At 49.7% G+C, this 17,054-nt stretch overlaps 6 protein-coding genes across 6 annotated transcripts; 3 read left to right on the forward strand and 3 right to left on the reverse strand.

The window, feature by feature from the left end:
• The first annotated feature begins 1,006 nt into the window (after positions 1-1,006).
• Positions 1,007-3,287, forward strand: BO87DRAFT_380237 (putative C2H2 finger and ankyrin domain protein). The gene is made up of 2 exons (XM_025624256.1): positions 1,007-1,103; positions 1,198-3,287. Exons 1-2 carry the CDS (start codon positions 1,055-1,057, stop codon positions 3,072-3,074), a joined length of 1,926 nt encoding a protein of 641 aa, XP_025475255.1. The 5' UTR covers positions 1,007-1,054; the 3' UTR covers positions 3,075-3,287.
• Positions 3,288-3,572: 285 nt separating this feature from the next.
• Positions 3,573-5,507, forward strand: BO87DRAFT_446995 (serine/threonine protein kinase; the record flags this gene model as incomplete). The annotated part of the gene is made up of 7 exons (XM_025628254.1): positions 3,573-3,703; positions 3,751-4,030; positions 4,147-4,410; positions 4,464-4,510; positions 4,560-4,844; positions 4,892-5,319; positions 5,389-5,507. The coding sequence occupies 7 exons, from the start codon at positions 3,573-3,575 to the stop codon at positions 5,505-5,507; spliced, it is 1,554 nt and encodes a 517-aa protein (XP_025475256.1).
• A 1,751-nt stretch (positions 5,508-7,258) lies between these two features.
• Positions 7,259-7,883, reverse strand: BO87DRAFT_171825 (uncharacterized protein). Its single transcript, XM_025618346.1, has one exon. The coding sequence runs from the start codon at positions 7,721-7,723 to the stop codon at positions 7,394-7,396; it is 330 nt and encodes a 109-aa protein (XP_025475257.1). The 5' UTR covers positions 7,724-7,883; the 3' UTR covers positions 7,259-7,393.
• Positions 7,884-9,407: 1,524 nt separating this feature from the next.
• Positions 9,408-10,301, forward strand: BO87DRAFT_318757 (uncharacterized protein; the record flags this gene model as incomplete). The annotated part of the gene is made up of 1 exon (XM_025619815.1): positions 9,408-10,301. One exon carries the CDS (start codon positions 9,408-9,410, stop codon positions 10,299-10,301), a length of 894 nt encoding a protein of 297 aa, XP_025475258.1.
• A 1,033-nt stretch (positions 10,302-11,334) lies between these two features.
• Positions 11,335-13,276, reverse strand: BO87DRAFT_343825 (AP-2 complex subunit mu). Its single transcript, XM_025620799.1, has 3 exons — positions 12,813-13,276; positions 11,761-12,739; positions 11,335-11,687 (listed from the first exon to the last, which is right to left on the reverse strand). Exons 1-3 carry the CDS (start codon positions 13,147-13,149, stop codon positions 11,681-11,683), a joined length of 1,323 nt encoding a protein of 440 aa, XP_025475259.1. The 5' UTR covers positions 13,150-13,276; the 3' UTR covers positions 11,335-11,680.
• A 1,282-nt stretch (positions 13,277-14,558) lies between these two features.
• BO87DRAFT_400944 (ERF4 family protein) lies at positions 14,559-15,308 on the reverse strand (the record flags this gene model as incomplete). The annotated part of the gene is made up of 1 exon (XM_025625564.1): positions 14,559-15,308. One exon carries the CDS (start codon positions 15,306-15,308, stop codon positions 14,559-14,561), a length of 750 nt encoding a protein of 249 aa, XP_025475260.1.
• Positions 15,309-17,054: the final 1,746 nt, after the last annotated feature.

Genomic DNA, 17,054 nt, shown 5'->3' on the forward strand with positions numbered 1-17,054 from the left:
GACTTGTTATTGATGACTAATGCTTGTTTTGATCACGTGTAAAGGGTAAGGATCACGCGACCCTTCCCGTAGGGTCACGCGACCTGTAGCCACGCTGCTTCAATCTGACAGTGTTTCTGGTTGTCTTACTAATTCCTACAAATAGGACCAGGACGCCTAGTAATAGAGTAAGTAATTTACTTTCAGAGCGGTGACTCGCCTTTAGATGACGCTAACCGATGTCGTGCTTACCCGCCGGAATGTGCTCAGCCTGATTGGATGTTTTGGAGGTCTCGGGGTCGGCGTTTAAGCCCAAATTAGCACCGACTACCCCACCCGGAGATACCGCCTGTTCGGAGTAAACTTCCAGAATCTCTGCCCGCCCTCACGGTATCCTCATCGGACACCAGACTGCGATCGACCGTCTGCTCATCGCCTTTTCTATCGCTTGAGGCAGTTAGATGAATGCCATTGGACAACACCATTACTAGTTACTGGGTAGCCTATCAGCCCTACTCCACTTGGAAAGAGTGCTATCTATCAGATATCCACAGTAGCCCGTGTGTTGATCGCAACCTCTGTCATCGTCAAGCAAGCTTCATCGGGATAAGCAGTTGCATGTCTCGGATACCAAGGAAAATATTGTAATAGGAGCATAGAATATGTGGACAGAGTATTGGAAGCATGCTCGCCTGACGACGTACAGAAAATAGTGATATCAATGTTTCTGGGGCTACTTCGTACGGCGGGCTATGCAATTTCCAACTTACCGCATGTTCACAACCAGTAGTCCTAGACTGTCTCACCGCTTCCATTGAATTTCATTCTCCTCGAGCCGGTGATGCAGCAGATACTTAGTATTTCACAATAGTAGATGGCCAGTCTGGGACGGAACAATGGAACGGCTGCCTTCCAGAAGCATTTGGGTTGAGGCTCGCGCCCCACCTCCAAGGCGGAAGGCGGTGAGTAGGCTTGCAAGAGGGGTTCCTGCAGCGTCATTCTTTTGGCGCGCAACATTCAAATCCCAGATCGCTCAAAACTTCAATAACAGGCGTGCGTTTTCTGGGGCGTCAACATGGCTGCAGATACACCTCTTGAGGAACTCATTAAAAGGCCTCTATATGGTAAGAAATGGATTTCGCTCGTCCCTGAATTGTGCCTTTTATTTATTAATTCCATAATGATAGATGGCTTGCTGACACATTATTACATCCAAAGTGTACAATCTTCCACAGGAACTTCTCTCGACGCTGACCACAAAGCATGAAAACCAATCGATATTACGGGCGGACACCCCTGAAGCTGTTTCAGACAAGACGGATGAAGTAGTGTTGGATCACGCGGTGGCCTCGACGACAAGTTGTACTCTCTGCAGGGTCTCGTATCTGAACGTCCAAGAACAACGGAGTCATGTTCGCTCGGATCATCATAGATACAACCTGAAGGCGCAGCTTAGGGGTGGTCCGACGTTGGACGAGTCTCAATTCGCAAAGGCTATAGGGGAACTCGACGAGTCTATATCTGGGTCCGAGTCGTCAGAAGCAGAGGATGAGGAAGAGAATGATCAACTTTCAGCATTGCTGAAGAAACAGGCCAAACTCTCCCAGGTGACCGATGAGGATGAAGCACCATCGAAGAAGATAACTTCCGGCAGGCCACCTCTTTTCTGGCTCTCTAGCACACGACTGCCTTCCAACATGTCCTTAGGTGTCTACCGGGCCTTGTTCTCAAATGCTGAACAGGATGAGCCCAGACACCTCGTTGAAACCATAAAAAGAAAGCAACTCCCGCCTATCATGCAACCGAGAGCCAACGGAAATGCTCCAGAGGCGCCGTCATCACCCAGCCCTCATGTTTTCATGTGCATGATTGGGGGCGGTCACTTCGCTGCTATGCTGGTCTCGCTGGCTCCCGAGATCCACCGGAGGCAGGGTGGTATTGAGGATAGACAAGCTCGAGTCATTGCGCACAAGACGTTCCATCGTTACACGACCAGACGAAAGCAAGGTGGCTCACAATCTGCTAATGATGCTGCCAAGGGAGCCGCACATTCGGCAGGTTCCAGTCTCAGAAGATACAACGAAGCTGCATTAGAGAAGGAGATCAGAGATTTATTGGCCGATTGGAAACAGATGATTGACGAGGCCGAATTATTGTTTGTTCGTGCCACGGGCAGTACGAATCGTCGAATCCTTTTCAGCCAGTACGAGGGCCAGGTTCTCAGGCAAAACGACCCGAGATTGAGAGGCTTCCCGTTCAGCACCCGTCGAGCAACCCAAAGCGAGCTGATGCGTTGCTTGAAGGAGCTCACCCGTGTGAAAGTAAGCCAAGTCGACGAAGCCGCATTGGCGGCTGCAGAGGCCAAGCAACGGGACGAAGTGTCGAAGCCATCAACACCACGGCCTCAACAGCAGAAGCCCAAGGTTTCCAAAGAAGATGAAGAGGCTATGCTTCACACAACCCAAATACAGGCTCTTATCCGTCGTTCTAAAATCCCAGCCTTGATGACCTATCTATCCAAGAACTCAATCCCTACATCCTTCATCTTTCGGCCTTCCGACTCTCAGCAGAACTTCCGCTGTCCTACCCCCCTCCACTTCGCTGCCAACCTGAACTCACCATCCATGGTCCTTGCCCTTTTGACCAAAACTACAGCAGATCCAACCGCAACAAATGGCGAAGGAAGAACGCCATTCGAGCTTGCTGGGGATCGTGCGACGCGGGACGCCTTCCGCGTTGCGCGTCATGAGCTAGGCGAGTCAAAGTGGAATTGGGAGGCTACCAAAGTGCCGTCACCGATCTCTCGAGACGAGGCCAACAACCGCTCTGAAAGGGAGCGAAAGACTGCAGAAGAAGAAGAGACTAGTCGACGCAAGGCTGAAATGGATCGTTTGAAAAAGGAGGAAGCGGCTAGTGCGGCACATCGCGCCTCCAAGAAACCAGCTGGTCGAACGCTGGGCTCTGTTGAGAAGACGGCTTCTGAGAAGAGAGAAGAGGAGATGCGAGGTATGACGCCGGAAATGAGAATGCGGTTGGAACGAGAGCGCCGCGCTAGAGCAGCTGAAGAACGCATGCGAAGAATGCAAGGGCAATGATGGGGTTAACCACTCAACTCTTCCACTCTTTGCTTTCCCCCAGATGTATGATGAAGTCATGGCCTGTAGCATTGCATTGTACGGAGCGTATTGATGTCTTTTGATGGATAGAAATGAAAGGCCACGGCAGCCAGCAGTCCATTTTCGGTTGTGCTCCGGCTGGCTATACCTCGGATCTAGCTTTCTGAACCTATAGATGCTGGCAACTAGCAGTTCAACGGCGAGCCTAAATCATCAGTAGTGTACTAGATAGCAGTGATAAAGCAGTGTATGATTGTTGCTGCCTTAGAGCTTACCAGATAGGAAGGCAGGAACCTGACCCCTGACCCGTGACCTGCTGGCGCTGGAAGTTCCAGCGTGAACAACTCTATACTAACTTTTAATTATCCTATTCCTTGACTCATCAATTCTCTCAATTGATTTTTATCTATATCCCACCTAGCAAGCATCCTAAATTATCGTTATTCCTACAATTTCTCGATCACCCCAGCGCCCACCATGTCCTGGTCTCAGGCTCCCGATGCGGTAGGGGTACTATCTAGATGGTATCCAGAGACCGGCCAAGCAGGTGAGCAGCTGATCATCCGGAGCCATCAGACGGTATATGTCGGTAGAGACTCGGATAGATGGTACGCTTCTTGTCCCATCTCGCATGTGGAGGTTAACCGAAATAAAGCCATCTCGTCGTGGATGCTACGTTTATTTCTCGTCAACACCTCCGCATCTACACCGTCCTGTTCGACCATGAGAACCCTGGAACTATCTTGCCATTGGTTTACGCTGAGAATATCTCGGTAAATGGGGCCTTGTGGAATATCTACCCCATGGCAGGCAAGGGTGGGTTTCTCCTCAGTGATGGCGATATACTCCAGCTGCCGAGGAGTATATTTCTCAAGTTCAGTTATCCGATGCATATGCAAGAACGCCTAGGTGTCATCATGACAAAAGAGATTAAAGTAAGCAATGCTATTCTATTCTATATTGAGATTGAAATTCTTGCTGATTTTCGCGGATTTTCGACAACATGTACTGCGTCACACCACGTAAACTGGGTTCTGGTGCTTACGGACAGGTGTATATGGCCTACAACTCGATTAGTGGTCAGCAGCTTGCTTGCAAGGTTATAAACCTTCGACCTCTGAGAGAAAAGATATTTAGGGGATCATGGACAGGTGATAATGATGACGACAATGGCGATACAACTGTCTTGCGAAAAGCCAAACTCTTCAGTGTGAAGTACGGGAAGAAGCTACGAAAGCCTGACCGTGAAGCAAAGCTTAAGAAAAGATTGGAAGTTTTCGGCCGCGAGGCCCTAATACTGAAAGATCTATGCCATGTAAGTTGGCGCATTGAATCTCGTTGTTCGCCATTGCCCTGACACCACAGTAGCCCAACATTATCAGCCTCGAAAAAGTGATACAAACTAATTTCCATATGTAAGTGTGTCCACGGACTTGCAGATGGGTCATAGCTAAAGAAACGTAGCTATCTCTTTCAGGAGCTGGTACCTGGTGGAGATCTGTTCTCTTATATCCAGTACAAAGGGGGAATGCTGACCAACATGGAGGCTGCAGTCATAATCAGGCAGCTGCTGATGGCTTTGGATTACTTGCATGGTCAGGATATTGTTCATCGGGACCTGAAACCAGACAATATACTCATGACATCCTTGGAGGACGGATGCAGGGTTGTGCTTTCTGACTTTGGGTGCGCCACCCGGAACCCTGGACGAATGTCGACAATGGTTGGCACATTCGAATATAGTGCTCCGTTAGTGCTCTGATCGTTGCAGTTGTACGGCGCTAACTCCAGAACAGAGAAGTCATAAATCCTAGTCAAGAGGGTTATACGAAAGCTGCAGACATGTGGTCGCTAGGTTGCGTAACAGCAGTCTTACTCACAGGTAGTACTTCGTGTGATGGCTCAATGGCCACGTACGCGATTGACTTGGCTAAAATTGGTGGGTATGAGAAGTTGGAAGCGAGTCTTACCAGACAGTTTGCGCATCCTCGAGCAAAGGATTTCATTCAACGCCTCCTCAAAATTGTTGCAGAAGAACGCATGACTGCCAACCAAGGGTTGCAACATGCGTGGTTCAGCAATCCAATTCATTCGGCCGAATTTCGAGAGCTTTACTGTCGATCAATCAGAGATTGGACTCCATGCTCTCCCCAAGCGCCGATAATTGTGGACATCACCAGCTTGAATTGCTTCAATGACCAAACGCTTGCTCGGGAAGCAGCGAGTAATGATTCCGACCTTGATGGGATTGAAAATAACCAAAAGAAGCCGCTTTCAAGTATAGTGTTCGGAGCACATGGCCCAACATCAAACAAGACAAGGAGCCCCAGCTCATCACTCGAAGGTCTCTCCAGTCACGAGATTGCTTCTCCCACTTTGTCGGATCTCAACTTACCTCCACTCACAGTCTGAGGGTTAAACAGTGAACGGTGAATTCGCGAGACATGGAAGGGGGATATGCCAGAAAGATAGGCTAATCTTAACACGCTAGCTATAGCATAGATAGTTTCCTAATAGCTTTTAAATGGCAAAACACTGAGTTTTGCAGTACGAAAGACCTCGAAGACAGAGTAAAAAGTAATCGAACAGACACGTATCGCAATATTGAGCAACCAGGCCAGACAACGAACAAAGGTGCATCCCGAACGCCACCAAAAGGCACCATCCATCTTACACAGCCATGTCTCAACTCCTTGTATAACAAATTAATAAGCCCCAATGATTGTGCAATTACCAGAAACTCACTCATCCCCGTTAATCAGCTACGCTACTACTACCAATATAGTAACTCAATCCTGACTTCAACTTACTAGACCACGGGGTCCTTGAATTCAAATGGGAAGAACAGAGGCTTTTGGAAAGTGTATTCATTGCTGATAATAGTTGGAAGATATTATCAAGGGGTGGGATGTTGTGATGTGATGGGATGTCCCTTTGTCTGGTCTGAAGGCTTGAAGGGAGAGGGTAGAAGTGTGGGAGGGAGGGAGGGAAGGGAGGTATTTCTGAGGTATTGGGGATACGTAAGTCTTCGTGTAATAAAAGTATGTTGTGTGGTAATATATTTAGTAACTGTCTGGTTCGGGTGAAAGCTATGAGTAAACAGGTAGGATCGAGGCTGAGTTGGAAGTATTACAGATCTGGGATGGACCCAGACTGTAAATATAAGGTTGCCTTTATTATAGAATCCAGGACCACTACTGCGTAGGGGTGTTATATGGGATGGGATGGGTGAAACTAGGTCGACACTGTGATTACTACTAATGGTATAGTCTATAGGTTGGATCAAGGTACCCCAAACTGTATCTATGTGTGTGGGGCCGACGATCTATGTCTTAAGGCTGTACCGAGTAATGTAGTCGGTTATTACTAGAAGTAGTAATACTAAAGACTCCTTTCACCGTAAAGTTCTATAGTAGACGCTTGATATACTTCCTATGAGACGCACGTTGACGTCGTGTGTTCGGGCTACTGGTGCTGCGGAGGGACGTAACCAATAACAGTGCATCAAGGGGTAGCTGATGAAAAACCTCCTAGGTGGAGCAAGAAACCCGTGCAGGTGTCATCGCCCTGCACCTGCATGTGCTGTGATCCGCATAGGTGGTTAGTAGATTAGATTCTCCCGGGAACCGGCGGGGAAAATTGTCCGATAGGGTGTGGTGTCCCTTGCGTGGATGGTGGATGCTGCGCAGAGGCTGGGGGAGAGTAGGGATGAACGGAAAGGTGGGTAGAGTTAGAGAAACAGGGCAATAGGTTTGAGCTGAGTTTCTCTCGTGCTGATGGTTTGCGCTTATGGTGCTATTCTAGGGGATCTTCTGAGAGGGTTGCTAATCGTGGTACTGAGATCGTCAACCCTTGTCTGGGTTCTTTGGTTTGGTCTCAGGCTCTGGCTTTGTAGAGGCAGGTTGGGGCTCTTTGGTATATTTGTCTGGTTCTGGGTCCAGTGTAGGTGATACCAGTTGAAGAACGTATCTGTTTTTAGTGGTCCATGCTATGTCAGTCTGAATGGGGGTGTTTGTGGCAAATCCATTGGGGCAGTCGTAGAATATACCCGTCCGGAGATATCTTCAGCTGCGAGATAATGCGATGCAGCAGACCGTGGGCAATTTCTCCGAGTGCAACTCCAGGTTGCACTGATGAAGCAAGGACAAACAAAGGAGGGTAGGCAGAAAGAAACGATGGGCAACATCAACGTGCAGTCATCTGACGCATAATATCCCGAGGCGGCTGGGGAGCTATTAGTAGTCGCAGGCACGGTCTTTGAGACACGAGCCAAAATAACAGTGCATAGCCACCTGGAGTCACGATCCTGTGTGAAGGAGATCAAAACCTTGCCCTGAGCAAGAATGTGGACTTGAGAAAGGGAAGATCCGTGAGTGTCCGGGAAAGATGCAAGGAGGGCAGGAGGAGGGGGCCCCCGATAAGCCGGAGCGATAGGAGGAAACAGTGGACGATGGGCGATCACTTGCTTTGCCAGCGAGACACAACTGGTTATTGGAGGGATGCTTGCCTGTGTTCAAGACAACAACGGCCAGAATCATCGATCGTTGCGGTTCATCGGAAGCCCCGGCTAGAGAAAATTCGATAAATCCAATGAGTACGATGACTGTGATGTTGATGACCGCGGTCATTTGGAACTGAAGTCATGTAGACATTCGATGAGTCCAGCCGATTGGTCACCTGCGTTGCTCGCCACTGTTGATTGGCGAACGCGCTTCCGCCGGACGCGCTACTCACGCGACGCGACGCGCGACGCGATGGCGTTTCAATTTTACCTGTCTGGGAAGTGGCCCCAAAAAAGATGTTCATGTATTGATTTCTTTCTTTTTATTCGAGGAAAAAGCAGAACTTCTTAGGGCTTTAATCAAATCTACGGAGGGAAAAAGCACTTCATATGTAGACATCTCGTGGTGATAGGGAGTAACTGAGGGACTGAATCATTTTCCCCTAAGTATCCAGGTTATCGAGGGTTGCCATCCCAACCAAAAACTATATGGACGTATCCGCTGTAAGAGGGATAAGATTCATGATCGATCAGTATCAGCCCAGCATCAACTATCTATCTACCCCAATTATACCAAGCTGCATGGCGCATCATGGCTTCGTAGATAGGTATAGATCAACTTCATCCAGGCGTATACTCCGTAACACGCAATGCAAGCTGCAATGCAACAGCCTCCTGTCCCACACCGGTCCGGCCCATCCCAGTCCAGACGGGTGATAGCTCCTCTCTGCTCCTCACCAGCTGGTGTCGATGCATTTGACATCAAGTGGACATGGCGATGGGGAAATGCCGCAATGGGTAACCCTGCGAGGAGACGCCTTGCAGCGCGCATCCCCTCCGAAGTGGCTCCTGCACTCCTTGTCTCACTCCACCCTCCGGAGGGGCATTAAGAGAGAGGAGATATAGAGGGATGAAGGCAGTGTTTGACCTTCAAAAATAGGCCTTTCCCCTGTTCTCAGGGCAGGAATGAGAAGGAGGAAGAAAGCAGAGACATGAGAAACAAAGAATAAAAGAGAAAAGAGAAAAGAAACAAACCTGAGTTGAGTCCAGGAGGCAACAGAAAGGCAGGCATGAGGGCGACCGACCAAAGTGTTACTGGTCATTCTTTGTACACGTTCGATGTCATCCATTGAGTTTGTGATATCACATTCAATTCCAGCTGAAGGCCGGTCAATCATTCCTATACCTGCCACCGCATTCAACTTCTTCTTACTTCTACCCTCCTCCTTCACCGTCCATCGACACAAGAGTGGCTTTGTTTAGTGTGTGTTTGGGAATTCTGCAGCCCGGATTTAGACTTTCCAAGAGCCATTGTTTGCCGGTCATTGGGCCAGAAGCTGGGTCTCCCCCCGTTTGCGGAACCGAACAAAAACGCCAGAAAAGCCCGCTGGCATCGGATCTCTCCTTTTTCGCCCATTTTCCCACCCATTTCCTTTCTCCGACATCATCCCATCATCATCTTCCTCGGATTTGCGCCGCTTGATATCCTCCCCTCGCCTCCCACTCTCCCCAGTCCTCTTCGCTGTCATTCCCTCGTCGCATTTCCCCGGACTTACTCCAAATCAAAGCGCTTGCTGTTGGCATTTCATTCACTCTCTTTCTGTCCCCCGATCTCTTGTTCTTCTCCTCCAAACCTCTTCCGGCGCAAACCTACATTCTTCGCGGGTTCCTCTTGATCCGCGCACAAACACTCCCGGCATCGACTGCCTCACCCCACCACCACCACTTCGCCAACTATTTAACTCATCTTCACTCCTTTGTCGTTTCATATGTCACTCATCCCTGGGGAATACCCATCTCCGTCGCGCAAGATGTTACTCCCATCTGCGCTTCCTAGCGACATGCCACAACAGTCGACCCAGTCGCATCTCGCGCCCAACCTACTATTCAACACTCCACCCCCCACCGAAGATGATCTGTTCCCATCAGGCAATGGCCTACTGGGAACCAGTCGCGCCCTCCAATCCCTTCTCAATATCTCTCCTGCTTCGATCCCCCGTCGCAAGACTCCTCCACGTCTCTTAAGTCCCCTCCAGCTACGATCCCCTCCTCCCTCCCGGTCGCAGAAGCGAGTGGCCCAGAAAGACTTGAACAACCTCACGCGCTCCTCCCCATCACCCTGCTCTCCCTCCAGACTTACGCGTCGTGCGAACAAGCGCCACCGATCTGCCTATGAAATTGACCTCGACTCGGAAGTTGAGGATCGCGAACCCTCCAAAAATGCCAAATCGCGCGACCGTTTCTCCACGCCCAAACGTCGCAGACAAATCCCCAATGACCTACCACTAGGTCTTACACAGGAAGACTTCTATTCACTTTATTCACCCCCGATCACACAGTCGCCTCTGTCGCCGGCGCATCGACCGCAAGAAGATCTGAGCGCAAGTGAAATAAACCCTCTGGAAACCTCACTATACAATCCCGACGCGCCACTGCCGTCCATCGAGACAAACGATGAAAGCATAAAGTCCGCGTCACACGAAATACTTCCGATCGATGCGTCACCTTCCTGGGTCGCAGAGGACGATCGACGGCTAGTGAACTTGGTCCTCGAAAGATATCAATTCTCCGAACAAATCTTGGACGACTGCGCCAGAGAACTGGGCAGAAACCACGAATCCATCAGACGCAGATGGCAAACTCTCCTAGGCCAAGGGGAGATAGGCTTGCGACGAGGAGCTAAACCAGACCCGCTGGGGACCTAAAATGGCCTCTTTTCGTTTATTTCTTCATGTCCGTCTACTGATCAAACTTTCGTTCGTTACTTTCGCTTACGATACCGACTCTACTCGCTTTTGAACTTGCGCCTTTTTAACCGCCAATACCCTGATAGCATCGCTACGCTACCTCCTGTATTATGACTTTGACTTATTCGGCTCTCCTGTTCTACTTTTCACACAACTCACGGGCTTATGTACGATACGGGATATGGATGGATTTGTTTTATTTCTTTTCTTCTTCTTTTCGTCAGGTGTTTACTTTCGGGGATTTCAGATTGTGTTACTACTACCATTTACCTTACCTTTATTTCACGGTGCTGTGTGTTTTTGTTTCTACATTTCCGGGGTTACTTACATTATGTTTGTCCCATCCATCTATCCACATTGATCAGATTCAATGGATGAACGGATAGATGGGATATGGATGACTATACTTCGGGTTTCTTTTTTTTTCTTTTCTTTCTCTTCTTTTTCATGTATCATATGACTGACTATCTATGACCGACACACACTGGTTGTGTATGTACTTTATCCTACTGTACTATCTATCTATCAAACTACTATCTATCAAACTACTACTTGTCGATGGGTTCATCCTATAACCAAATGTGTTCCTGCTCCGCACGTACGTCATCGCACGCTTTCCAAAATATGTGCGAAACCTTTACACTCTCGCCTTCTATGGTATTTAGGTAGGTAGGGTAGGTAGTATATGCATGTCTTCGAGCATGCTTCACTTCCGCGCTTTAGTACTAGAGTGGAAGGGCTTTGATAAAGTGATGGTCGAGCCGAGCCTTTCGTCATTCATTTATTATTACTAAGGTAACAGCGATAACTAGGTAATAAACACCGCTCCAATCGTTTGCGAGTGTAACGCTGTCTTTAATATTCTATTGAGGGGTTGTATGAATGAAGACAAGCGAAGGGGAAAAAAAAAAAAAGAAAGAAAACAAAATTACCTATACGGAGTACTACTATGACTATTACTAGTATGAGTTCAAGACGAGGCATGAATTTGGACAGATATATAAGCAAGCAGTGAGCACCAATAAAAAGAAGGGCAATAAATACTCCGGCTAAGTTGCAAAAATAAGAAACGAACTACCAATGCCTTCTAAGTACTATGTCCATGACCAAACCCAGTAATGCCATTATGCCATGCATCAATCAGCCCTTATGTGCAAACAAGAGAACAGAACCTAGGAAGTATGAGTACAACAGTACACACCCAACATGAAAACATGCAATCGATCAGTCAACGCCAGACACCAAGCTCAAAGGTCGGGAAATTAGAATGGAAGTTATTGTGATATAGATAGGGGGGATAGGACCGTCGGCCACCCTGTCTGCACTAATATATCATACTAGAATCTGTTTCGCTTGGAGTTAGCACACTAATCACCACCCCACATTTATCTGCGCAAGGGGTTCACATCAAACATACCGAATTTCATAACTGCCCGCGCGAGTCATGTACCGCACCCACTTCACACTGCTGTAGTTGCTCTTCTCGAATACCTTCAGGTACCGCACCAGTAATCCACTGCTGGTGAACATGAGAAGACTGAACGACAGACTGAGCGGTGGCCGACTCCAAGCCTTCTGGTGCGTCATGCTCGTCAACGTCGCTTCTGCTGTCAGGACGTATTCGCTTCCACCGGAAAACCGCGCGATCTTCCACACAATGTTATTATGTTCCGGCTCGTACTTGGCCCGACCCTGGCTGGTCCGTTCGGTCGTCTTGGCCGTGTTCAGCGGTGTTGGAATGCGAATCACCACGTTCGTCGCGAAGAGTTTCGAGCTGTAGTTGGCTTTGATAGCAACGCTGTATTCCACCTTGGTGGTGCCGACTTCACGCACGATCGGATGAACCTTGAAGGGCAGGTTGACGTTTTCGGTAGCGCGGTAGCGCATGAGCTCAAACTCGCCATCGGGAGGCACAAAGGAGATAATACGATCGGCGTCGAAGCGGCCCAGCTTGACGCACTGGTGGAACTGGCAGTCTTCGAGTGTGACGGAGCCCGCGGCCGCGCGGGTAGCCTTCATGGTACCGTCGCGATTGCCGGGGGTGGAGGAGCCAGCAGCATCAGTATCGAGGAGCAAGCGGTCATTGAGGCCGAATTTGCACTCTGGAGTGCCGGAGAGGTAAGCTCGCATGACAATTTGGCCGTTGACATCGGCGCGAAGGACAGTGCCTGTGGCGGACATGAGGAGGTTGACGTCTTCGATCACGTCGACAAAGGCCTCGTTCTTGCGATATTTGACGTCGGAACGGCGCCAGGAGAGAGCGCCAGTGGCTTGCATGGTGATACGGCTGGAGTCGGTCGCAGAGTTGGCAATGGCGGATTTTACGCCTTCGGTGGTGATGTACATTTTCAGGGTGTCGGTCTCGGTGTTTTGGGGGTATCCGAAATCGAGGATTTCTATGAAAGAAAAAACTGCGGTTTAGTGATCTTTCGATTTGGTAGTATTCTTGAAAGTACAGGTGAGGCGCACCGTCGAGCAATTCGTAGATCAGGACAAAGTTGTTCTTCACGGCCTCCTCATCGAGCTTCCCAAAATAGCTCTTTCCCAGCATGACCAATCGATATAGAAACTCGAAGACCAGCGCGGCATTGGCATTGCTCTTGGTCACGGCGACCAGGTAGATGTTTTCGTGTTTAACATGACTGAAGGTCGTGGAGCCTAGGGTTAGGATGGGCGAGCGGACTTGAGGGTTGGAGATGACTTGGATGCGGAAGATGTCGGCGAGGCGCGGGCGGCAGTCGCTGCGGAAAGCGCGGAAAATCAGGTTCTCGCCCTTTTGGTTGAAAATGAGGATACCGGAGAGCATGGTGAAGGGGCGCTGCGGAGGATGAGGGGCGGGAGGGGGGTTGAAGGAGAAGTAAGTAGAAGAAGAAAGGAAAGGGGGGAACGGAGAGGGATGAGGGGGCCGCGGAGAGAGAAGAAGGTGAAGTCGGTCTCGACCGGCGAAGGCGATGGATGCGGTTTGCCCGCCGACACTACCTACTACTCGCATTACTACAGCTCTTTTCGATGCGCACTTCGAGTGGCCAGCCAGTATATAGTTTACTTTATCCAATTTTTCTGTGTATTTGGTGAATACTTGGCGATCAATAATTCGATGTTCTAATGCCTAAATATAAGTCATGGCGACACAACACTCACATACGCTATGGTTGCCGGAGCTGTCAAGGATGAGCATCGACAGCTCAAGTCTAGATAGTATAACTCTCGTCCATGGAATCGTTGTATTCGCATATTGAAAGGAACCCGTCATTTAGCTTCTGGTTAGTATTTTTTGTTTTCGGGTGCAAGTGAGGTGAGGCAGTAAGAGGTATATAACTTAACAAAAACACAATAACTGGATAGTTCTTTCGGCTTCTTCTCACGGCTGCGTCGAAGTAGGGCATATAACCTCTTTTAAAAGATTGACAAATCCCCGATGGTGCCATGGCTCAAGTAGTATGTTGAGAAGATGGTGTTCTTTTATCGTATAGGCTACCGACTGGTATTATATGGTCTGATGCGTCTAGAGGGCTAAAGGCAACCGATGTAAAGTCGGAGGGTCGATGTCGAATCGAACACGAAAAGAGGACGCTTAGTACACTGTGTGCGGAGGCGCCTACTAAATACTACGTTCATGTATGTGCAGAATTAAACTTGACGAAGGAGGGCGTTGATTTCGAGATCAACCGTGGCAATTTGAAATAGGTATTATGTATGCTCGCGTTATTCCCGACTACTGCTCGATGTTAAGCTTTTTCCGGGACTTTGACGGTCGAGCATACTAGATGTATATATACACAGCTCATATAGGCACCTAAATACATACAGACCGTAACACACTGAGGGTTGAGAGGTTGTGCTATGCTCATCTCATGTGCTGGCCGGATGTGCTGTCATGAGTCGGCATGGAGCGACAGAATGCAACATGCCACTCCGTACTTTCGAATTCAGCAAAACCTAGTAGCGCTGGTTCACATTGCGATAACATGGACTGACGCCCACATGGCGGGTATCGAGGTTAGGGCATGGATATCATGACGGCGAGTCCAGTATCAAAAGAAATCACAAGAAAAAAAGAGAGAATAAAATCTCGGAGATCGGAGTTCGAATGCAGTCCCCCTTCCCAACGAGACATATTAAAAAGGCGTAGATGATTAAAGGAAGTCGTAGAGAATGTAAAACGGGAATCAAGTCCGCAGATGGCGATCTGACAGAAATCTTGCGGGAATTCCATCAAACGCCGCTGCTCGGCCGGGTCCCTGGAAGCGATGGAACTCCCTCACTGCGGATGATGCCAACCTTAGGATCCGGGATCTGGATGTCCAGCGACATGTACGCCGTCCTGCGGAGACTCCAGATATGTACTCCGTCCTTGGCCCCGACCTCTCTGTTCCACCTCTCCAGCCACGCTTCCACCCGTTTGAGATGGCTCTTGATTCCTGGCGCGCCTATGTCTTCCCAAATCCATCCCGTCAGAAGGCTCAGCGCACTGTCGATGAAGTTGCGAAGGCTGAACGGATCGAACGCCTTAACGAGCTCATCATTCACTGTGGCGATCACCTTTCGAAACTCTTGTTCGGGTAATAGCGGGTCCAGAATCTCGGGGTACAGGTTGGAGAATGTGGGAGCTAGGTCTCCCTTGATCATCCAATCACGCCGGATTCGTATGATGCGGGTGGTCATGTACTCCTCAGACCCAATCGGAACATGTGGGTTGATGTGAGGATAACACGGATGCGCAGGGCCCCAGGCCAACTCCTCCGCCACATCAGCCTCGCCGCCATTCTGAGCGCCGGTAATGGATGGTACAGATGCAATGTGTGACTGTGATCGCAGCGAGGATTGCGACTGGATGTGGCGGGGCCGGTCGTCGTGAAGCGGCCCAGGTCCGTCTACCGCGAAATCGAGGCCCAGATGCGCCCGTTCCGGAGCGCGAGGGTTCTTTACCTCCGGGGCACCATTTGATACTCCCGACTCGGACATTTCTCGTAACACCAGCTGGTCGTCAAATGCGCCACTGCGCCTCTGGCCGCGAGGCACTGCGATGCTGGAGCGTCCACTCTCCGTTTCCCCTTGACTGCGCTCCACCACCAGACTGTTCGGGGATGGGATCGGTCGACTGCGACGCCGTTCGGGAATAGTCAGCAAAGGGTAGGCGTCTCGGTGTGCGTCGAGCGGGAGGTTCTCGTCGGAGAGCTGCGACAGATGGGGTACCGTGACCGGAGTGTTGCGGGGAACGTAATTGACAGGATTTGCAAGTCGCACTGACGGCGGGCGCAAGATCGTGGGAGGTATCCAGGAACTCTTTCGTCGATATGAGAATCGTGCTTGGGAGGAGCTCGCTGCGGTGAACTGATCGGAGGATGTGGGGGGATGTGCCTCGAAGGAATGGCACCGAACGCGGAGGCCTCGCGGGGGATAAGGGGATGCTTCTTTAACCGGGGGCGATGATGTTGAAGGGTCCGTTTGTGAGGCGAGAGGGGACGTTTTCGAAGAGGAAAACGACCGAGGGGGCCGCGAGGCGCGCTTAGATGGCGGAGAGGCCGTGGTGGACGAGGAGAGGAGAGACGTTGTGGTGGGAGGATTAGGAAATGATGTCGATGGCCCAAGGATAAGAATCGATCGCAGCGGGCGGCTTTGATTGGCGGGTGAGGATCGAAAAGGGGCGCGGCAAGGGACAGAAGATGATCTGAGCACGACATTCAAGGATGAAAGGATGGAAATGATGCTGGTCAAGATGATGTTAAGTTAAAAAGGAAAAGGACCCTCGAATGGCCCTCTCCGACTGTCTGGTGGAACCAACGGGGGTATAGTGAATGAATGGGAATGGAGTAAAGGAAAGTACCCAGTCAGTAAATAGTCGGTAGTTAGTATCTACTCCCTATATACACAACTTGCTCTCTCACTAACTAGGGAGGATGATGATCTCGATGATGAGGTGACTCCACCCACAAAAGAATGAATGCAGTGGGATTGAAACGAGTGAGTAGTATAGTTGACGGTTTCAAAGATTGATTCAACTGCTAGGCCGAAAAAAGAGGATGGCCATGGCTCTTATTATTGTAGCGGAATGAGTTCGCCCAGAGGCCCATCCTTTATCCACCGGATCCCGACTCGAAACAATAAACGAGTCAATAGCCCAAGTAAGGCTCCAACCCAACGCGGGAACCGGACCAGAACTACCTCGATTTTCTAAAGTTAAAAATATTCCCTAGTACGGAGTAACTACCGAGTAGTATTGCATCCATCCATACTACTATTCATTCATCCGTCCACCCAAAAAAAGGTTGTGCAGCAAATCAGGTACTGCCGACCCTTGGATCAGATGGAATGATTGGCAGGTCCCCTCACAGCACGGTCCAATGTTCTTTTTCTCTTAGACGGCCAAGGACAGGGCGAGCGATGAAGGACACCCTCATGGCCAAGGACAAAGGCAGTCCGAGTCTGAATTAGATTAAATATTGGCCTGGGATGGAATTAAAATGAAGCTTGATCGCCTGCCTTCCCGACGTCGCCCGGCAGTCTTTTTGGGGTTCTGGCCACGGGACTATCACGTGAACTCATTGCTTCTCCGCCAATCAGAACCTGGAAACATCTTCACTGGAGCTCCCCTCTCCAGTCCAGTCAAGTCTCTCGCTTCACTCACTTCATCAAGAACTTTTAATCAGTTGTCTATACTTCGCTACTTCAGGCTCCCTTCGGCCACAACAAGGGGACCAAGTAGAAGCA

The sequence above is a fragment of the Aspergillus neoniger genome, assembly GCF_003184625.1.
Source record: "Aspergillus neoniger CBS 115656 unplaced genomic scaffold BO87scaffold_43, whole genome shotgun sequence".
Taxonomy (NCBI): Eukaryota; Fungi; Ascomycota; class Eurotiomycetes; order Eurotiales; family Aspergillaceae; genus Aspergillus; species Aspergillus neoniger.